Source organism: Nerophis lumbriciformis, linkage group LG02 (assembly GCF_033978685.3).
Source record: "Nerophis lumbriciformis linkage group LG02, RoL_Nlum_v2.1, whole genome shotgun sequence".
In the NCBI taxonomy this organism is placed as follows: domain Eukaryota; kingdom Metazoa; phylum Chordata; class Actinopteri; order Syngnathiformes; family Syngnathidae; genus Nerophis; species Nerophis lumbriciformis.
In genome coordinates this window covers 66,100,651-66,125,000 of record NC_084549.2, presented here as the reverse complement: position 1 = coordinate 66,125,000, position 24,350 = coordinate 66,100,651, and the positions used below count along the sequence as shown (strand labels likewise).

The following is a 24,350-nucleotide window of genomic DNA, read 5'->3' as shown; positions in this document are numbered from 1 at the left end:
CTGAGATAGGCTCCAGCACCCCCACGACCCCCCAAAAAAGGGACAAGCTGTAGAAAATGGATGGATGGCATTTAGATTTAGATTCAACATTTAGATCAGTAGATGTCGTGAGTTGGTGAGGCCCTTTGAGACATTAGTGATTAAGGGCTATATAAATACTATTGATTGACTGAAATTTACAAAAAATGTCTAATTAAAAATGATAATTCCACAACATGAAATCAAAGGAATATGCAAACCCTTTTTTTCTTTTCCCAATCCAAACATTTTAATAGTGCTGTGAGTGGTCTTCCACAGAACAAAAGCATGCTCAGTGCAGTGGACAACGGGTCTTTTCAATGACGTGAGCGGTGAATATGTCCCCACAGCTTCAAAACACGTCAGCTGGATTGAAAAAGTTCCCTGCAAAACTTGCTCGCTGAACGCAGCTCAGGTCACGACATACAAAGACTTATTTTCCTTACAAAAAAAGTGGAACAACTGCTTTGCGCAAAACACACCATGCAGAGAGAGAGAGAGACCCTTTCCGGCTGCTACCAGTGAGACCACTCCCGTCGTTTGTTTGGAAGTCCCGACAGCAGTTTTTTGGAAGTCAAAACCACGTTTAATCGTGAGGCTAACAGTCAAAAGAACCATTATTTGGAAAAACCTGGTTGGAAAGTAAAGAAAACCACATAAAAGTGCATCGTTAAAGTCACTCCATGCATTAGGGAAGTCGTTAAAAAGCCACGTTTAAAGAAGGGGAAATCTGCGTTCTTCTCCTCTTGTCCATGTAGGGTAGGACCTCTTTAAACTGTCGGCAGTGATTCCCAACCTAGAACTCTCTTGATGAAATGATCGTTAACGAAGAGGCAAGAATGAGTTCTCCATAGCAACCGTGCTCCAAGTATGGATCCTCTCATGGAACAAAATTAAATACAGCTTTCAATAAAGACTTTAATGCGTCGGTAATTAATCATAAATGTAATTAAATGCATAAATGTGTCCGAAATGTATTTCATGGAAAATTACATTTAATTATTACATTTATTATTGATTAAATTATTTTATTAATTATAAATATGAAATTATTTCATTAACATTTATGTCATAAATTTATTCTTTATTTAAATTTGTTTTATTTAATCATGTAATTATTGATCCTTTAACTGGATTTAAAATTGTAAATTTTGATTTAGGTATAACATTTGGATAATTACTTAAATGTGTCGCTAATTAATCATAACTGTAATTAAATGCATAAATGTGTCCAAAATGTATTTCATGGAAAAGTACATCCAATTAATTATTACATTTATTATTGATTTAATTATTTCATTAATTATAAATATTTAATTATTTCATTAACATTTATGTCATAAATGTATTCTTTATTATTTTTTTATTTTATTTAATCATGTAATTATTGATCCTTTAACTGGATTTAAAATTGTACATTTTGATTTAGATATATCATTTGGATAATTACTTAAATGTGTCGTTAATTAATCATAATTGGAATTAAATGCATAAATGTGTCCAAAATGTATTTCATGGTGTCTGTCTATCTGTGTTGGCCCTGCGATGAGGTGGCGACTTGTCCAGGGTGTACCCCGCCTTCCGCCCGATTGTAGCTGAGATAGGCTACAGCGCCCCCGCGACCCCGAAGGGAATAAGCGGTAGAAAATGGATGGATGGAAGTACATAAATGATTTAACACTTTTATTAATCATTGATTTAATTATTTCATTAATTATAAATGTTAAATTATTTCACTAACATTTATGTCATAAATGTATTCTTTATTTACATTTTTTGATGTAATCATGTAATTATTGATCCTTTAACTGGATTTAAAATTGTACATTTCGATTTAGATATAACATTTTCTGATAATTACTTAAATGTGTCGTCAATTAATCATAATTGGAATTAAATGCATAATTGTGTTCAAAATGTAATTCATTGAAAATTACATTTAATACTATTATTAATTATTGATTTTATTATTTCATTTTTTTTATTTAATCATTTCATGAGCCTTTATGTCAGCGCTTCATGAATGTTTTCTTCAATATTTATTTTTATTCAATCATTTAATTATTGATCATTTAACCTGTTTTAAAATGTTACATTTCGATTAGATTTAGTGCTGAACGTTTATATTAAGTTAACATTTTAGATTTGAAATGTAACAGTTAGATTTAAATATAACATTTAGATTTAGATGATAAAATGTAGCTAATTATTTATTCTTGAACTGGATTTAAAATTTCACCTTTTGATTTAGATATAACATTTACATTTAATGTTGAAATTAATGTTGAACGTTTATATTAAGTAAACATTTATATTTAATATTTAACATTTTGATTTATATTAACATTTTGATTTATATTTAACATTTAGATTTAGACGATAACATTTAACTGGGTTAAACATTTATTACAGTCGTCGGGAGTTATTTCCGAACTTCCCCACCAAGATATCGACCGGCGCTCCTCCTCTGGTCACAAGTGGAAGTGCAGGGTAACCAATCAGGCGTTAGGACCCGCCCACTGACACACACCTTTATCAAACAATTAAATACACCATTAAATCATGAAATAAATAATTAACCTGTAAAACAATGAAAACAGGAAAAATATAATTAAATTAAAAAAAGTATTTAACTAATTCATATTGAATTAATTAAATATGGAATAATTTAAATAAATTCAATTATTGAAATAATGAAATGTACTTTTACACTAAATAAATGAATGACACATTCATGTATTTAATTCCACTAATAGTTAATTAATGGCACATTTAATCGTTTAAAGACTGATTTATTTATTTAATTTTGTCCCATTTGACCCTCCATGTCAAAGGTCCATTTTGTAGGCTTTTAGTGAAGAGAAAATGAAATATTGTTTGGAAGTAGGAAGGCTGAAAAGTTCAATATGCAAGAAAATTCTAGTAATAAGACAACAAAAACGGGCTAATATCAGCAGCTAACGTTGGCTAGCATGCTACATGAGAATGGTTAGATTAGAAGTCAAACGAGCGAATGAACGTAATAAATGTTGCGGTACGTCAGAGTGCATGCTTGATAAAAACCTAACGCGTTCCGTTCTTCATCCATAACAGTCTCGACTCATCAGTGGCAGCGTCTACTTCCTGTTGCAGTCACTACTTCCGGTGTAACTTCCTGTTTCAGTGTTTACTTCCTGCGTAACTTCCCGTTGCAGTGTCTACTTCCTGTTGCTGTGTCTACTTCCTGTTTAACTTCCTGTCGCAGCGCTTCCTTCCTCAGTCGTCCTCGGACAAGGCGTCGGTCGGGGTCGACGGCCGAGACTTGCTCCCACTTCTGGCCTCCGACCTCCCGTCCCGCAGGAAGTCTTCGATCTCGCCCGGCAAACGCTGGAACTTCTCCTCGAACTCGGCCTCGATGGCGGCCTGCAGCTGCAAGCGGGAAGACGATGAACTCGATTACTCGCGGGAGTAATCAGATTACTTGGTGGGAAATATTCCAATTGGTAAACAAACGTACTTTGACTGATGACATTGTCTGCATCCTCGCACTTCACCAAAATAAAACTTTTTCCATATTTCCTTTTTATTGGAGAATTTTAGGAAAGAAAAAAGTAATAATTTTACATGAAAATATTGCAGTGTTTCAAGAACAAAGTAAAAAGTTAAACGTTTAAAAAAAAGAAGAAGAAACCATCGTAAAGCCTTAATATGACAAAAATATAAAAATTTACCAGATTTACTTCTGCAAATAAACATTTTACTTATATAATCTTGTAAAATTGTAATAAATACCCGATTTTTTGGGACTTTTGTCATTTTATGAGAATAAAATCGGAATACGAGGAAAAGTCAGAGTTTTCTGAGAAAAATGTTGAAATTATACAAGAAACAAAGTTTTTAATTTTATATTTTAAAAAGTCATAATTTGAGAATAAAATATTGCAATGTCAGCAGAACAAAGTCAGAATATGAGAAAAAAATTCAACATTTACAAAAATTATTAAAAACCTAATCTGAAAAAAAAACGCAATTTTGTGAGAAATTACTTAGTTTTAACAGAATAAATTTGCAATTTTACGAAACAAAAGTTTTATTTCTGCAAGATTAAACTTTTTTTTTTTAACGATGAAATACGGAATTTTTATGAAAAATAATCAGAATTTGACCAGAAACGATTGCAATTTGACCAGATGAAGTTTGTCATTTTATGAGAATAAAATCGTAATACGAGGAAAAGTCGGAATTTTCAGAGAAAAATGTTGAAATTATACAAGAAACAAAGTTTTAATTTTAGATTTTAAAAAGTCATAATTTGACAAGAAAATATTGCAACGTCAGCAGAACAAAGTCAGAATATGAGAAAAAAGTTCAACATTTACAAGAATTATTAAAAACTTAATCTGAAAAAAAAACGCAACTTTTTGAGAAATTACTTAGTTTTAACAGAATACATTTGCAATTTTACGAAACAAAAGTTTTATTTCTGCAAGATTAAACTTTTTTTTTTTAACGATGAAATACGGAATTTTTATGAAAAATAATCAGAATTTGACCAGAAACGATTGCAATTTGACCAGGGGAAGTTTGTCATTTTATGAGAATAAAATCGTAATACGAGGAAAAGTCAGAATTTTCAGAGAAAAGTGTTGAAATTATACAAGAAACAAAGTTTTAATTTTAGATTTTAAAAAGTCATAATTTGACAAGAAAATATTGCAATGTCAGCAGAACAAAGTCAGAAGATGAGAAAAAAGTTCAACATTTACAAGAATTATTAAAAACTTAATCTGAAAAAAAACCTGCAATTTTGTGAGAAACTACTTAGTTTTAACAGAATAAATTTGCAATTTTAGGAAACAAAAGTTTTATTTCTGCAAGATTAAACTTTTTTTTTAACGATAAAATACGGAATTTTTATGGAAAATAATCAGAATTTGACCAGAAACGATTGCAATTTGACCAGATGAAGTTTATCATTTTATGAGAATAAAATTGTAATACGAGGAAAAGTCAGAGTTTTCTGAGAAAAATGTTGAAATTATACAAGAAACAAAGTTTTAATTTTATATTTTAAAAAGTCATAATTCGACAAGAAAATATTGCAATGTCAGCAGAACAAAGTCAGAAGATGATAAAAAAGTTCAACATTTACAAGAATTATTAAAAGCTTAATCTGAAAAAAAAGCAACTTCATGAGAAATTACTTAGTTTTAACAGAATAAATGAGCAAATTTACAAAACAAAAGTTTTATTTCTGCAAGATTAACATTTTTTTTTTAATGATGAAATATGGAATTTTAATGAAAAATAATCAGAATTTGACCAGAAACGATTGCAATTTGACCAGATTAAAGTTATCATTTTATGAGAATAAAATTGTAATACGAGGAAAAGTCAGAATTTTCTAAGAACATTTTTAAATATTATACAAAAAAACAATTTTAATTTCAGATTTTAAAAAGTCATAATTTCACAAGAAAATATTGCAATGTCAGCAGAACAAAGTCAGAAGATGAGAAAACATTTCAACATTTACAAGAATTATTAAAAGATTCATCTGAAAAAAGATACAGAATAAATTTGCAATTTTACTGGACAAAAGTTTTATTTCTGCGAGATTTAAAAAAAAATGTTTATGAAAAATAATATGAATTTGACCAGAAAACATTGCAATGTCAGCATTTACAAAAGTTAAGAAAAGCCTCAATATGAAAAAAGACGCAACATTACCAGAAATTACTTGCAGTTTTAAAAGAATGAATTTGCAATTCTACAAGACAGAAGTTTTACTTCTGCGGTAAATTAAAAAAAAAAAATTATGACAAAAAATATGGAAATGAAAAAGAGCAAAAATCATAATTTGACCAGAAACGATTGCAATTTGACCAGGTGAAGTTTGTCATTTTATGAGAACAAAATCATAAGAGAAAAAGTCAGAATTTTCAGAGAAAAATGTTGAAAAATCATACAAGAAACAACATTTTAATTTCAGATTTTAAAAAGTCATAATTTCACAAGAAAATATCGCAACGTCAGCAGAACAAAGATACAACTCTACCAGAGAGTACTTGCAGTTTTAACAGAATACGTTTGCAATTTTACTGGACAAAAAGTTTTACTTCTGCAAGAAACAATTTTTTTATGAAAAAAACATGGAATTTTAATGAAAAAGAATTAGAATTTGACCAGATTTTTTTTTTTTACAAAATATACAAGAGTTAAGAGAAGACTCATTATCAGAAAAAGATGCAACTTTACCAGAATACTTGCAGTGTGTGTGTGTGTGTGTGTGTGTGTGTGTGTGTGTGTGTGTGTGTGTGTGTGTGTGTGTGTCACCTTTGGTCTGTGCTCCTGTATCTCCTGCATGAGAAGGTTGTGTTGCTCCACCATGTGATCGTGACGCTTGGCCTGAGTCTCCTCCAACTGGAGAAGAAGACGACTTGGTGAGGTCACAGAGAAGGTGGTGAAGTGGTGATGTGGACTCACCCTCTTGATGTTGTGCACCACTTCATTGACGTACGACTTGTTGATCTCCATCTTCTCTCTGGGCAGGTCAAAGACAAGGAGAAACCACTACACTCTTTACAAATCTAATATTTTCCAAGCTGCAGAATAATAAACATAACTTGACACATGCAAGCCGTTAACATGCTAACATTAGCATGCTAACTGTTTAAGCCAATCACACGGCGCTGTTCAGCATGGTGGCCACTGATTGGCTCAGCCTCAAGGCAGGATGACTGACATTAGCACGCTCACTTTCTTCGCCAGACTCATATGACTTGGCGCTCGACAAATGCTAACTGTTAGCATGCTTACATTAATGTTCTAGCATGCTAACTTTTTTAGCCAAACACCTCAGAGTAATTTAACTTGCTACTTCACACATGCAAACGGTTAGCTCGCTAATATTAGCATACTGACATTAACATGCTAATTGTTTAAGCCAATTTTGCAACCGGACACCTTAGACTCATACGACTTGGTACTTGACACATGCTAACGTGTTTAGCTAATTTTACATGCGCATGCTTCATAGTCATAAAACTTGGTACTTGACACATGCTAACTTTTTTAACTAATTTTTGCATGTGTACGCATTATAGTCATATGTCTTGGTACTTGACACAGGCTAACTTTTTTTTTGTGCAAATTTTACATGCGTACGCTTCATAGTCATACGACTTGGTACTTGACACATGCTAACTTTTTAGCTAATTTTACATGCGAACACTTCATAATCATATAACTTGCTACTTGACACATGCTAACGCTTTTAGTTAATTTTACATGTGTATGCTTCATAGTCATTTAACTTGGTACTTGACACATGCTAACTTTTTTAGTTAATTTTACATGCGTACGCTTCATAGTCATTTAACTTGGTACTTGACACATGCTAACTTTTTTAGTTAATTTTACGTGCGTACGCTTCATAATCGTATAACTTGGTACTTGACACATGCTAACTTGTTTAGTTAATTTTACATGCATACTCTTCATAATCATATAACTTGGTATTTGACCCATGCTAACTTTTTTAGCTAATTTTACATGCGTACGCTTCATAGTCATATAACTTGGTACTTGACACATGCTAACGTGTTTAGCTAATTTTACATGCGTACGCATCATAGTTATAAGACTTGGTAGCCTACTTGACACATGCTAACTTTTTTAGCTAATTTTTGCATGTGTATGCATCATAGTCATACGACTTGGTACTTGACACATGCTAACTTTTTTTTTTTAGCAAATTTTACATGCGTATGCTTCATAGTCATATGACTTGGTACTTGACACATGCTAACTTTTTTTTAAAGCAAATTTTACATGCGTACACTTCATAGTCATACGACTTGGTACTTGACACATGCTAACTTTTTTATAGCAAATTTTACATGCGTACACTTCATAGTCATATAACTTGCTACTTGACACATGCTAACTTTTTTAGCTAATTTTTGCATGTGTACTAGAGATGCGCGGATAGGCAATTATTCCATCCGCAACCGCGTCAGAAAGTCGTCAACCATCCGCCATCCACCCGATGTAACGTTTGATCAGAACTGCACCCGCCCACCATCCGCCCGTTGTTATATATCTAATATTAATAAAAAAATTAAAAAAAGGGTGAAAACTACGCGAATTGCACCTTGTGCAGACAAGATTTTTCGATCGGACACGGAGGAATTAGCGATGTAACAGACCACGTTGGGACAAAAAAACACAAGTCTAATGCCGTTGCTAGCGATACAAGTGGAAAACTTTCAACGTTTTTCGTCGCCCAAACAGATTCTTTGGATGTGATAAATGCCGAAGTTTTATTTACGGAGGCAATAATTGAGCATGGACTTCCAATCGCACTGGCTGATCACATGGGACAGTTAATAATGTAATGCAACCTTTAAAAATCATTACGCGGTGATCGCGATCCCAAAAATAAACTTTTCTTGCATGATAATGTCCAGAAAAATTCGCTTTATATTACTATAGAGTCCTTTTAACGAATGAGTTTGATGGTTTAACACAAACCTTAAATGAAAGAAGTCCTTTGTTCTCCTGCACCATGCATGCGCAATCCTGTCGGCTGTATTTCACAGCACGACATACTGTAAAAAGTGTTTATACTATTTATACTTTCAATTAACAAATTGAAGTCTTGTGAAAGGTTGACAGGATAACTGGCATTAACTGTCAAAATAATTTCAAACTATTGAAGTTAGCTTACAGAATAAACATGTCAATCAACCCATATGATTTTTGCTGTAATATTTTTATTTTGAAAAGTCACTGTGACTGATAGAAAAGTGATGGTTTTAGCAACATTTTAACCTGTCTGAATGCTAATAGTCATTTTGCGTCGGGGGGCGAAGCCCTGAACCCTCCACCAGGACTTTGTCCTGGACCTACCGGGGCCTGCGGCCCTTGGACCCTGGCTACTAGGTTTTTCTGATTTAAAAGTTGGCAGGTATGGTGAGGTTATAAAGCTTTTGCCTGTTAAAGAAAGGAGACTGATCCAATGCACAGACATTCGCGTGCCACGCTGTCACGACCCAGACGCACACCAGTGCGCAATCATATGGGAGCCGCGCTGAGCGCACCTCCAAGCGCGTCTCGCTGCCGGCGACGGCCAGATATGGGCCCACGCTCCAGCGCCATCCATTTTCAGGGCTAGTTGATTCGGCAGGTGGGTTGTTACACACTCCTTAGCGGGTTCCAACTTCCATGGCCACCGTCCTGCTCTCTATATCAACCAGGGTGAGCCCCACCCCTTTCATGAGCGCACTACGCGCGGAGTGACCCATGTTACGAGCCCCCGGCCACGGGGGTGGCGGGCAGGTAAGCTGCTTACCTGCTGCGCGTGACGCCGGCCGCGGCGAAAGCGGACGAGGCGGGGTGTCGGTGCGGTGGGCGCGGTAGTGACCCTGGACGTGCGTCGGGCCCTTCTCGCGGATCGCCTCAGCTACGGCTCCCGGTGGGGCCCTCTTGGGGGAAGGGGCCTCGGTCCCGGACCCCGGCGAGGCGTCCCTTAATTCTCCGCTCCGTAAAAGTGTCCATCTCTTTTCTTTTTTTTTCTTCTGTTGTGGCATATGCAGCAGGTGCCTGCTCGTTTTTCGTATGTGGGTAACAACATTTAACTATGTATATATATTTCCGAATTGGTTTAACTGCCACCCGCAAAAAAAAAAAAAAAAAAAAAAAATTAATCCGCCCGACCCGACCCGCGAGCGGATAAAATCTTAGTTTTTTTAATTTCATCCGCCCGATCCGCGGATAATCCGCGGACTCCGCGGTTGTGTCCGCAAACCGCGCATCTCTAATGTGTAAACATCATAGTCATACGACTTGGTACTTGACACATGCTAACGTTTTTAGTTAATTTTACATGCGTACGCTTCATAATCGTATAACTTGGTACTTGACACATGCTAACGTTTTTAGTTAATTTTACATGCGTACGCTTCATAATCGTATAACTTGGTACTTGACACATGCTAACGTTTTTAGTTAATTTTACATGCGTACGCTTCATAATCATATAACTTGGTACTTGACACATGCTAACCTTTTTAGTTAATTTTACATGCGTACCCTTCATAATCATATAACTTGGTATTTGACACATGCTAACGTTTTCAGCTAATTTTTGCATGTGTACACATCATAGCCATACGACTTGGTACTTGACACATGCTAACGTGTTTAGCTAATTTTACATGCGTACGCATCATAGTTATAAGACTTGGTACTTGACACATGCTAACTTTTTTAGCGACCCTAATTTTTGCATGTGTACGCATCATAGTCATACGACTTGGTACTTGAGCAGCATCTTACTCTTCAGCCAGATGTTTCTCCTTGGTCTTGGCCAAGTTGATCTTCTCCGTTCTCCTTCGATCCATCTGCCTCTTCAGCTCCTTCTTCTCCCTGAGTCGCATGGTGGTCGTGGTCACAGCGAGACAACAAAGGACGGTCACCTTGACAGATGTTTGACTTACTTGCAGCAGATGTCTTTGAGTTTCTTCATCTGCGTGCCGTGGTTCTCCTCGGCCAGAGAGCTCAGTCGCTCCGTCAGCTGGCAAACACACAAATGTTGTCCTTTGAAAGTGAAAAGTTGACTTTTTTCAAACAACACATCAGTGAAGTGGGAGCGTGCTTTATCAGTATCAGGCTTCAAACAGCGCTTTGAGACGCTGCCTGCTGCAAAAGTGAGCCATCAATCCCGACTTTCTCATTTTGATTTAAAACAATGAATAAATCGGCGACAATTGTTTAGTTTTGTAGGCTAAAGTGAATAGAAGAGATAACAGAATATTTCGTTTGTCATTTGAAAATATTTTGTTGACTGACTCTCTAGTCAACAGATAAAATAGACAGTTTAAAAAAACGTGCAAAGATTAAAAACTAAAAACCGTGAAATAGACTCAAATAATTGTTGATGTTGTGCGAACTGTCCATCATTTTGTAACTCTGCTGTTGCAATGTCAGCTTCTCTATAGATATTTAAGCTTTGAAAGCAAAAAAAAAAAAAAAAAAAAAAAAGACTTATTTTTAACACTTTAATGACTGAGACTCTTTTGGGTCCCTGGGACCTTTAGTGTGATTTTTTTTCTTTTTCAAACTGTCATTGTTAAAAAAAATAAAACAAAATGTTGTTATGCATTATTGAGCTATTTAAGGATTCAATTACTTCACATCAAATATTCCATTTTGAATAATCTTTTGGGGAACGTTTTTGCATATTTTGTGTTTTTCTTTGAAGCATAAAACATAAAAAAAATAAAAAACTTATGGCAACAAATAGATCTAAAGTTCATCTATAGATATTTAAGGGTTGAAAGTAAAAAAAAAAACAAACAAACAAAAAACAAAAAAAATATATATATATTGTTATGCATTATTGAGCTATTTAAGGCTTCAATTACTCCACATCAAATATTCCATTTTGAAAAATATTTTGGGGGAAATTTTGAATATTTTGTGTTTTAACTTTAAAAACAAAATAGGTTTTCTTTGAAAAAAAAAAAAAAGGCACAAACTATACAAAATATGAAACAACTTGTAAAAGTGGATCTATAGATATTTAGGTGTTGAAAGTGAAGAAAACAAAATCTATGACATTTTTTTTTACACTTTAATGACTGAGACCCTTTTGGATCCCTGAGACCTTCAGTGTGATTTTTTTCCCCCTTTCAAACTGTCTTTTTCAAAAATTAATAATAAATCAAACGCAATGTTGTTATGAAATATTGGCCCTTTTAAGGCTTTAATTACTTCACATCAAATATTCCATTTTGAATAATCTTTTGGGGAACGTTTTTGCATATTTTGTGTTTTTCTTTGAAGCATAAAACATAACATTTTTTAAAACATATGGCAACGGATAGATCTAAAGTTCATCTATAGATATTTAAGCGTTGAAAGTAAAAAAAAAAATATATATATATGACTTATTTTTAACACTTTAATGACTGAGACCCTTTTGGGTCCCTGGGACCTTTAGTGTGATTTTTTTTCTTTTTCAAACTGTCATTGTTAAAAAAAATAAAACACAATGTTGTTATGCATTATTGAGCTATTTAAGGATTCAATTACTTCACATCAAATATTCCATTTTGAAAAATCTTCTGGGGAAAATGTTGCATATTTTGGGTTTTGGCTTTTAAAAAACATACAAAAAATGGAAAACTTTATGGCAGCAGATATATCTAAAGTCATACTTGCCAACCCTCCCGATTTTCCCGGGAGATTCTCGAATTTCAGCGCCTCTCCCGAAAATCTCCCGGGGCAACCATTCCTCCCCAATTTCTCCCGATTTCCACCCGGACAACAGTATTGAGGGCGTGCCTTAAAGGCACTGCCTTTAGCGTCCTCTACAACAATGTTTTTCAACCACTGTGCCGCGGCACACTTGTGCCATGAGATATTGTCTGGTGTGCCGTGGGAAATTATGCAACTTCACCTAATTGGTCCAAAAAAATCCATCCATTTTCTACCGCTTGTCCCTTTTTGGGGTAGCGGGGGGTGCTGGAGCATGCATTCGGGCGGAAGGTGGGGTACACCCTGGACAAGTCGCCACTTCATCGCAGGGCCAAATATTTTTTGCAAATCAATAATTATAATAATGTGCCGTTGTCTAGTGCAGTGTTTTTCAACCTTTTTTGGCATGTAAAAGGTATCCATCCATCCATTTTCTACCGCTTGTCCCTTTTGGGGTATGTGACGCTTAAACCAAAAATGAACAAAAGGCAAGTCCCGCTAGGAAAAGGCACTGAAGCATGGCTATGCAAAACAAAAGTAAAACTGAACTGGTCACAAAGTAAACAAAAACAGAATGCTGGACGACAGCAAAAACTTACAGCGTGTGGAGCAGGGCGACGGTGTCCACAAAGTACATCCGTAAACGACATGACAATCAACAATGTCCCCACAAAGAAGGATAGTGTATGCACAACTTAAATAGTCTTGATTGCGAAAACAAAGCAGGTGCAAGCAATAGGACTCAAACAGGAAGGGTCACCAAATTAACAGCGTAAGACAGAAACTAAAGCACTATACACAGGAAACAACAACACACTCAAAATAAGGCATGACAACCTGGTGGAGTTTCATTTTTTAGCCTTTTCCGCTGGTGGTGTGCCTCCGTATTTTTTTTAATGAAAAAAATGTGCCTTAAAGGCACTGCCTTTAGCGTCCTCTACAACAATGTTTTTCAACCACTGTGCCGCGGCACACTTGTGCCATGAGATATTGTCTGGTGTGCCGTGGGAAATTATGCAACTTCACCTAATTGGCCTCCGTATTTGTTTTAATGAAAAAAATGTGCCGTGGCTCAAAAAAGGTTGAAAAACACCGCCCTACAACCTGTCGTCACGTCCGCTTTTCCTCCATATAAACAGCGTGCCGGCCCAGTCACATAATATATGCGGCTTTTACACACACGCAAGTGAATGAATGCAATGCATACTTGGTCAACAGCCATACAGGTCACACTGAGGGTGGCCGTATAAACAACTTTAAAGGGGAACATTATCACCAGACCTATGTAAGCGTCAATATATACCTTGATGTTGCAGAAAAAAGACCATATATATTTTTAACCGATTTCCGAACTCTAAATGGGTGAATTTTGGCGAATTAAACGCCTTTCTAATATTCGCTCTCGGAGCGATGACGTCACATCAGGAAACAATCCGCCATTTTCTCAAACACTGAGTCAAATCAGCTCTGTTATTTTCCGTTTTCCGTACCTTGGAGACATCATGCCTCGTCGGTGTGTTGTCGGAGGGTGTAACAACACGAACAGGGACGGATTCAAGTTGCACCAGTGGCCCAAAGATGCGAAAGTGGCAAGAAATTGGACGTTTGTTCCGCACACTTTACCGACGAAAGCTATGCTACGACAGAGATGGCAAGAATGTGTGGATATCCTGCGACACTCAAAGCAGATGCATTTCCAACGATAAAGTCAAAGAAATCTGCCGCCAGACCCCCATTGAATCTGCCGGAGTGTGTGAGCAATTCAGGGACAAAGGACCTCGGTAGCACGGCAAGCAATGGCGGCAGTTTGTTCTCGCAGACGAGCGAGCTATCGACCCTAGCTTCCCTGGCCTGCTGGCATCAACTCCAAAACTGGACAGATCAGCTTTCAGGAAAAGAGCGCGGATGAGGGTATGTCTACAGAATATATTAATTGATGAAAACTGGGCTGTCTGCACTCTCAAAGTGCATGTTATTGCCAAATGTATTTCATATGCTGTAAACCTAGTTCATAGTTGTTAGTTTCCTTTAATGCCAAACAAACACATACCAATCGTTGGTTAGAAGGCGATCGCCGAATTGGTCCTCGCTTTCTCCCGTGTTGCTGGCTGTCGTGTCGTTTTCGTCGGTTTCGCTTGCATACGGTTCAAACCGATATGGCTCAATAGCTTCAGTTTCTTCTTCAATTTCGTTTTCGCTACCTGCCTCCACACTACAACCATCCGTTTCAATACATGCGTAATCTGTTGAATCGCTTAAGCCGCTGAAATCCGAGTTTGAATCCGAGCTAATGTCGCTATAGCTTGCTGTTCTTTCCGCCATGTTTGTTTGTATTGGCATCACTATATCAAATCGGGCACTTTGAAGCTTTTTTTAGGGATATTGCGTGATGGGTAAAATTTTGAAAAAAACATCGAAAAATATAATAAGCCACTGGGAACTGATTTTTAATGGTTTTAACCCTTCTGAAATTGTGATAATGTTCCCCTTTAACACTGTTACAAATATGCGCCACACTGAGAACCCACACCAAACAAGAATGACAAACACATTTCGGGAAAACACCCGCACCGTAACACAACATAAACACAACAGAACAAATACCCAGAACCCCTTGGAGCACTAACTCCTGCGGGACAATACAATATACACCCCCCGCTACCACCAACCCACCCCCCCACCCCACCCCATCTCCCGAATTCGGAGGTCTCAAGGCTGGCAAGTATGGGCCCTAGACAGTTCACCACAGAGCTCCTCAATCAAGTGGCAACAAATGCGAGCAGAAACATGGCGTCACCGTCTTGATGTGCTCCCTCTGCAGGTACTTCTGGCTGTAGTACTGTTCCTGCCTCAGCGCCACCAGCTGCTGCTGCTGCTCCCCTCTCAGCGTCTGCAGGCGCTCGTCGCGCTCGCCCTCGGACGCCGCCGCCCTGTGGCCAACAAAGCAAAGTGCTGAGACCTGGTTAAGATAAGTGAGGAGCGGAAGAGGGCGTGACCGACCTGCTCTTGCTGCGCTGCCGGGACGTCTTCTTGTACTTGGTGTTGACGTCCCTCAGCAGCTCCGAGATCTTCTTCTGGTGCTTCCTCACCAGCTCCTTCAGCTCCTTGAACTGCCGCCTCTGCTCCTTCTGGTAGACTTTGGACTGCTGCAGGCCGGCCAGCGAGCACGCCGGCACGTCTGTGCGGCGTTGGAGAGCAGCGAGTGAGACAACCTTACGCAGCGTGGACCCCCGCAGGATTGTGCACTGACCTATCAAAACACTCAAAACCAAATCCTCCGTCTTCGCCGCCGGCTTGGCTGCATCTGAAGTCGAGGAGAGAAGAAGGAACGTCATGGGGAACACGAAAGTAGAAAGTAGCTTTGACTCCAGCAGAGGGCGCTGTCTCACAAGTCAATTCACGCAACATTTTCCGGCAGGAAGACGCTCTGACAAGACGTGATGTTGTGCAATCAATACAGTATTTAGTGTGAGGGTGCACCAAAAAAATAGATTCACATACGAATCGCGATTCTTATTCATTCCGGTTAAAAATGATTCATGATTTAAAAAAATCGATATATATATATTTTTTATAACAATTCAAAATTATTAATATTTTTAAAAGACGAATCATTTTTTTTTATAAGAGATGTTTTTATGTCATCTCCAATCAACCAGAATGAGCTTTTGTAACCTCTAACCTGTTTTGGAAAATGTCTCATTATTGTCATTCCAAATAATACACTGCGAGAATCGGTTTAAATCGAGAATCATGTTGACCGAGCTGTTTGGTGTCCAACCCCTAATTTATAATCATAAAATAATTTATAATAATATTAATGTATGATTATGATTATTATTAGTGCATTATTATGATTACGCCCAGTAGATACACTAATATTATTCATAATAATACATTATTATGATAACGCCCAGCAGGTTCACTAATAACAATCTTAATGATATATTATTATTATAAATGCACTAATAATAATCATAACAATTTACTATTACGATTATTATTCGTGCATTATAATGATTACACCCAGGAGATGCACTACTAATAATCATATTCATAATAATATATTATTATTATTAATTTAATAATAATTATAATTATCTTAATTTATTATTATGATCATTATTAGCACATTATTATGATTACACCCAGTATATACACTAATATTATTCATAATATTATATTAGTATTATGATAACGCCCAGTAGGTTCACTAATAATAATCTTAATGATATATTGTTATTATAAATGCACTAATGATAATCATGATAATTTACTATTATGATTATTATTCGTGCATTATAATGATTACACCCAGGAGATGCACTACTAATAATCATATTCATAATAATATATCATTATTATTAATTTAATAATAATTATAATTATCTTAATTTATTATTATGATCATTATTAGCACATTATTATGATTACACCCAGTATATACACTAATATTATTCATAATATTATATTAGTATTAGGATAACGCCCAGTAGGTTCACTAATAATAATCTTAATGATATATTGTTATTATAAATGCACTAATGATAATCATGATAATTTACTATTATGATTATTATTAGTGCATTATAATGATTACACCCAGGAGATGCACTAATAATAATCATATTCATAATAATATATTATGATAAATGCACTAATAATATTAATTTATTATGAAGGTTATTATTAACGCATTATTATGATTACACCCAATAGATACACTAATATTATTCATAATAATACATTATTATTATGATAACGGCCAGTAGGTTCACTAATAACAATCTTAATGATATATTCTTATAAATGCACTAATAATAATCATAATAATTTACCATTATGATTATTATTAGTGCATTATAAAGATTACACCCAGGAGTTGCACTAATAATAATCATATTCATAATAATATATTATTATAAATGCACTAATAATATTCATAATATTAATGTATTAAGGTTATTATTAGCGCATTATTATGATTACGTCCAGTAGATACGCTAATATTATTCATAATAATACATTATTATTATGATGACGCCCAGTAGGTTCACTAATGACAATCTTAATGATATATTATTATTATAAATGCACTAACAATAATCATAATAATGTACTATTATGATTATTATTAGTGCATTATAATGATTACACCCAGGAGATGCACTAATAATAATCATATTCATATTAATACATTATTATTATAAATGCACTAATAATAATCATAATAATAACTTATTAGCTGCGATGAGGTGGCGACTTGTCCAGGGTGTACTCCGCCTTCCGCCCGATTGTAGCTGAGATAGGCTCCAGTGCCCCCCGCGACCCCAAAAGGGAATAAGCGGTAGAAAATGGATGGATGGATGGATAATAACTTATTAGGATTATTATGATTTGGCCCAGTATATACACTAATAATAATGATTATAATAATGTATTATTATGATTATGATTTATTAATATGATGATTATTAGTGCATTCGTATGATTACACCCAGTAGATGTACTAGAAATAATTTTAATAACATTATTATGATTATAATGTATTAATATGATTATTATTAGTGCATTCATATGATTACACCCAGTAGATACACTGATAATAATAATAATAATAATAATAATCATAATAATATATTATTATTAAAATTATTTCTAGTACATCTAATGGGCGTAATCATAATAAAGCACTAATAATAATCACAATAACACATTATTATTATTGTTTATTATTAGTGCATCTACTGGGGATAAGTAGATGCATCATACTAATACATGAATATAATTATTCAGGGGTTAGTTAAGCCGAGTTAATAAAAATGTATTATTATGATTACTATTATCTTGTTGATAATCTCTACTTTACACTGTGAAGAAACTTGACATATTTATAATCATATTTAGGTGAATAATGACAGGCTGCATGATTATTACAACTCATTCTGGTTATTAAAACCTAGAATTTTCATAAAAATAAAAACGCTCAGGTTTAAGGATATTTTATGGCACCTCATGATGTTCCTAGTAGATGAAGATGAGTTTTTAGTGCATGTAAACATACTGAGTGTGTATGTGGGGTGTCAGAATAATTGTATCTTAAGTTATCACAAAACTTTGTGTTTCAATGAGTTCCCGGCGAGCAGACAAAAGCTGTCATTGATCCTACCAAGAAGAAGGCTTGTAAAACTCCACTGTGTAGGATGGGAAGCAACATGAATGTGTTATGTTTCTTTGATGTATTGTAATCAACAGAAATATATTGTCTTGATCCGAGAACTACAAAGTGGAGAGGAAGCAGGGCCTGACTCCCCTCCAGGGACCTGTTCTTTAAAGTGTTTTACGACCTTTTCTTTTAACTGTTCTGTAACCAAAGGCAATGGCTGTTTACGACCCCCGCCCCTTAGAAACAGCTGTTGCTATGTAATCAGGGGAAGTCCAAATAAAAGAGGAGGCGTACAATCTTTCGCCAGAGCGTGGTGAGACTGTGCAAAGAGTACAGTCCAGACGTCTCTCCTCAATTGAGCCAAATTTAATTCTGTCTCTGTTTAATTCCTTGCTTCTTGTCTTGTTTAATAGATGTCATCAGTGTTTGAACCTGACATGGGGCCCTTCGGGAGTTTAATAATAATCATAAATAAGTAATAGCAAAGACCATGTTAAAGAATACTGTGTACTTTTTGCAGTACAAAAGACTAAGTTGAAGTACTCAAGTGTGCCGATCGAGACGCAGACAAAGTCTGTGTCGGCGCTACCTGTGCTCGCTGCTTGCTGATTGGCCGCAGAGCGTTTGGGCGTTGCAGCAAGGGGGGTGTGGCCAGTGGGGCCAGGGGCGGGGCTGAGTCCATTCTCCACCAACGCCGACTTGGGATCGTTCTTGCGCTCTACGCCGCTGTCGGCTTCGTCCTAAGCGCAGGAAAGAAGCAGAAAGGTTTCCTCCAAGACTTCTTGGTAATTAGCGACTGTTCGATGATTCCAGATTTAATCAGAGGGATCGGATCGTGGCACAAAACGACATATTTCTACTTTCTGGCGACCTCGGTCTGTGCGTCGTCCTCGCCATCCTCCAGCGTCAGAGCCGCCAACTGTTTGGACCGCTGCTCCAGCAGGTTGACGTATCGAATGGGGTTGGACAGAGCCTCGATCACATCTACGCAGAAAGGAAAGCAACATTCCATTTGTGTATATTGCAGCTAGCTCACAGCATGCTAATGTTATCATGCTAACAGTTGGCATATGTAAAGTACCTAGTTATACGACTCTGAAGTAAACTGTTGCAAAATTAGACAAAATAAAATTAGTATGCTAATGTTATCATGCTAAAAGTTAGCATGCATGAAATACTAAGTTTTTGACTCTGGGGTAAACTTTTGCAAAATTAGCACACAAAAAAAGTTAGCATGCTAACGGTTAACATATATCAAGTACCAAGTTATACGACTCTGAAGTAAACTGTTGCAAAATAAAAAAATAAGTTAGCATGCTAATGTTATCATGCTAACAGTTAGCATACGTCAAGTACTTAGTTATATGACTCTAGGGTAAACTGTTGCAAAATTAGCAAAAAAAAAGTTGGCATACTAAAACTTAGCATATATGAAATACTAAGTTTTTGACTCTGAGGTAAACTGTTGCAAAATTAGCACAAAAAAAGTTAGCATGCTAACGGTTAATATATGTCAATGCAGCTAGCATATGTGAAATACCAAGTTATATGACTCTGGGGTAAACAGTTGCAAAATTTAAAAATAATTTAGCATGCTAATGTTATCATGCTAAAAGTTAGCATTTATGAAATACTACGTTTTTAACTCTGGGCTAAACTGTTGCAAAATTAGCACAAAAAAAGTTAGCATGCTAACGGTTAATATACGTCAAGTACCAAGTTACACGACTCTGAAGTAAACTGTTGCAAAATTAACCCCCAAAAAAAGTTAGCCTGCTAATATTATCATGCTACAGTTATGTCAAGTACCAAGTGATATGACTCTGGGGTAAACTTTTCCTAAATTAAAAAATAAGTTAGCATGCTAATGTTATCATGCTAACAGTTATCATACGTCAAGTACTAAGTTATATGACCCTAGGGTAAACTGTTGCAAAATTAGCAAAAAAAAAGTTAGCATGCTGACAGTTAGCATTTGTCAAGTACCAAGTTATATGACTTTGGGGTAAACATGCAAAATTACCAAAAAAAATGCTGTCAGTTAACATAAGTGAAATATCAAGTTATATGACTCTAGGGTTAACTGTTGAAAAATTTGCCAAAAAAAGTGCTAAAACTTAGCATATATGAAATACTAAGTTTTTGACTCTGGGGTAAACTGATGCAAAATTAGAAAAAAAAAAAAAAAGTTAGCATGCTAATGTTACCATGCTAACAGTTAGCGTATGTCAAGTATCAAGTTATTTGCCTCTGGGGTAAACTGTTGCAAAATTAGCAAACAATGTAGCATGCTAACAGTTAGCATATGCTAAGTACCAAGTTATATGACTTTGGGTTAAACTTGCAAAATTAGCCAAAAAAAGTTAACAAGTGAAATACTATGTTTTTGACTCTGGGGTAAACTGTTGTAAAATTAGCAAAAAAAAGTTAGCATGTTTATGATAACATGCAAGCAGCTAGCATATGTGAAATACCAAGTTATATGACTCTGGGGTAAACAGTTGCAAAATTAAAAAATAAGTTAGCATGCTATTGTTATCATGCTAAAAGTTAGCATATAAGAAATACTAAGTTTTTAACTCTGGGGTAAACCGTTGTAAAATTAGCAAAAAGAGTTAGCATGCTAACAGTTAACATGTGTCACGTGCCAAGTTATATGATTCGAAGGTTTATACAAAGTCTCCTAAACCATCAAAATAGGGTTACCAACGGTAAAGGACTAGCCAATAAGCTTATAGCTGCTAGCAAACTAGCAACAAAACTGTACATGCTAACTTAATCTCATAACGTTAGCCTGAGAACGCTACCGCTAACCCAGCACAGGTTCTTAAAGGGCTAGCCAAGTATGCTAGTACCCAGAGGTGGGACCAAGTCATTGTTTTGCAAGTCACAAGTAAGTCTCAAGTCTTTGCCCTCAAGTCCAAGTCAAGTCCCGAGTCAAGACAGGCAAGCCCCGAGTCAAGTCCAAAGTCAAGACTGGAAAGTCTCAAGTCAAGTCCTAAGTCCTGCATTTTGAGTTTCGAGTCCTTTCAAGTCCTTTTAACCACAGACTAATATATTAACACAGATTGTGTATGCTTTTCAAACGCTGTATTTATTTATTAAAACAAGTGCATTTTAAATTGCAGGAAAGAAAATTGTGCTGACATTGCACTTTATAATAGCACTATTAACCAGTCATTTTAAACATTAACTCATTCCTTTACAGAACAAACACATTGAAAAATAAAGTGCAAATGTACTTATTTGTACAAAAGTGTTAACATTGAAAAAACATGACATATACGTGAACATAACAAAAAAGTTGTACTTTTTATATGTCAGGGCCCTATGCTTCATTGCATCTGCAAAAGACCAAATTAGCCAAGAGTCTGTCAGTCATTTGTGCACGATGGGGGCGTAGTATGATGCCACCATGGCTGAAAACTCGCTCCACTGGAGCACTGGAGGCAGGCACTGCCAAGACTCTCATGGCCACTCGGAACAGTGAAGGAAGAGTCTTCATGTTCAATGCCCAGAACAAAAGGGGGGTGAGAGTTGTTTTGGGTTGGTGCACTACTTGTAAGTGTATCTTGTGTTTTTTATGTTGATTTAATTTAAAAAAAAAAATAAAAATAAAAAATTCTTGTGCGGCCCGATACCAATCGATCCACGGACCAGTACCGGGCCGCGGCCCGGTGGTTGGGGACCACTGAGGTAAACAACCAAAAGTATGTCAGAAAGCTAGCTAAAACGGTACACATATTCATAATATAGTATACATTTTAACTGACCTTTATTTTACTATTTTTGTCTTTTTTTAGGTGGCTAAAATACGCGGTGCTGCTGACCGCCGTCTAACGTTACGTGTGACATATTGACTAACGTAACCCTGCTTAAAAAAAATCACTGAACAAAAAGTATGAATAAGGTAGTGAACTGCAACAGATTCCCGTGTTTGCAATAACGTTATAACGTTAGCAGTGAGTTTACAGCCTCACTGATTTAACTACACAGCAAATAAAAGTCACGTTACTTAGCCAATAAACGTTATCTTACATTCAAAACTTACCGTTCTTTGTGCAACTTCAAATGCCGGACGAAGTTGGAAGTTGTTGCCTCTCCATCAGTAATTTTCGAACCGCATGTGTTGCATACTGCAAACCGTTTTATGTTGACCACCTCGTAATTTTTATACCCAAACAAAATTATTTTAGGTATCATTTTTTGTTCACTGGCGTGTGGTTTGGACATGTCTTCTTCGTTGGTTGTCCTGCAATTTGATTGGATGAATGCTGTGTGATGAAAACAAAGTAGATCTAATTTGATTGGCTGTTGTACTGAGACCACACCAGCTGACACACGCAACGCTGATAGACAAGTACACAATGAAAAATACGGAGCGCTCCCGAATAACTTTTTCATCTTTGGGTTTTGGGGAAAGTAGCAAGTCATGTCAAGTCATGTCAATTCAAAAGGCTCAAGTCCAAGTGAAGTCACAAGTCATTGATGTTAAAGTCTAAGTCGAGTTGCAAGTCTCTTTACATTTTGTCAAGTCGAGTCCAAAGTCATCAAATTCATGACTCGAGTCTGACTCGAGTCCAAGTCATGTGACTCGAGTCCACACCTCTGCTAGTACCTACTATAAATATAAATACATTGTCAGCGGGCTGTAGCAGCCTCGGTAAACAACGTGCCTATGTGGCGGCCATCTTAGTGGGGGCCACTTTATTTTTTAAGGCAAAGCAATACAATGCGTTGTATGTTGAAAATAAATCATAACTTGCTTATTTCTCATTCTAATTTCAAGCAGTTTACTTAATTGAGAAGGTAAAAACGTGCTATTTTGTTTTGTGTTTACCTGCAAAGGTGTCAGGGACGTAGTCTTTGACTTCGATGTAGACGAATACGGCCGGCAGAATCAGAGACTGGTTCTTCTCATTCCTCAGGCCGATGTAGCGATACCCTGGACAGGAACACATCATCAAGTCTTTTGTTTGTTCAACAATGATGTTAGAGGACCTCACACACGTGTCTTACTTTCTTTTACCTTCTATTTATCTGTTATTTACCTTCTTTGACCATATTTTACCATCTACTGTTTAAACTTTTTTATTTACCTTCTATCTAACTTCTTTAACCTTTTATTTACCGTTTTTACTTTCTATTTACCTTAATTTACCTTCTATGTACCTTCTTTTATCCTCTTTTTACCTTTTATTTACCTTCTATGTATCTATTATTTACCTTCTTTGTCCATCTTTTACCTGATTTTACCATCTATATTCCTAGTTTAACCCATTTTTTACCTTCTGTTTAATTTATTTTATTTACCTTTGTTTACCTTCTAACTTCTTTTACCTTTTATTTACCGTTTTTAACATCTATTTACCTACTATGTACCTTATTTTATCCTCTTTTTACCTTTTATTTACCTTCTATTGAACTGCTATTTACCTTCTTTGACCATCTTTTACCTTGTTTTACCAACTATATTCCTTTTTTAACCTATTTTTTACCTTCTGTTTAACTTATTTTATTTACCTTCATTTACTTTGTATTTAACTTCTTTTACCTTTTAATTACCATTTTTACCTTCTATTTTTTACCTTTTAATTACCTTATTTTAACCTCTTATTTACTTTATTTCACCCTCTATGACCATATTTGACCTTACTTTACATTCTATATTCCTTTATTAAACGTCTATTTAACTTATCTTACATTTGATTTACCTGCTTTTTTTTAACTTATTTTACATTTATTTAGCTTCTATTTACCTTTTGTTGAACTTATTTAAAATGTTATTTAAATTCTTTTTAACTTTTTTTTTACCATTTACCTTCTATTTAACTTATTTTACCTTCTATTTACTTTATATTTAACTGCTTTTACCTTCTATTTCCCCTATTTTACCTTCTATTTAACTTATTCTAACTTTTCA

General features: G+C 35.6%; 1 protein-coding gene across 1 annotated transcript in view; it reads right to left on the bottom strand.

Annotated features, from left to right (window-relative positions):
• Positions 1-144: 144 nt before the first annotated feature.
• plcb1 (phospholipase C beta 1) overlaps positions 145-24,350 on the bottom strand; it is a 63,604-nt gene continuing 39,398 nt past the window's right edge. The window contains 11 exon segments of the mRNA XM_072911930.1: positions 145-3,426; positions 6,334-6,420; positions 6,484-6,541; positions 10,339-10,428; positions 10,500-10,576; positions 15,059-15,208; positions 15,210-15,439; positions 15,512-15,565; positions 19,017-19,167; positions 19,299-19,411; positions 23,268-23,372. Coding sequence (XP_072768031.1) covers positions 3,274-3,426; positions 6,334-6,420; positions 6,484-6,541; positions 10,339-10,428; positions 10,500-10,576; positions 15,059-15,208; positions 15,210-15,439; positions 15,512-15,565; positions 19,017-19,167; positions 19,299-19,411; positions 23,268-23,372 — 1,268 coding nt within the window. The 3' untranslated portion in view covers positions 145-3,273.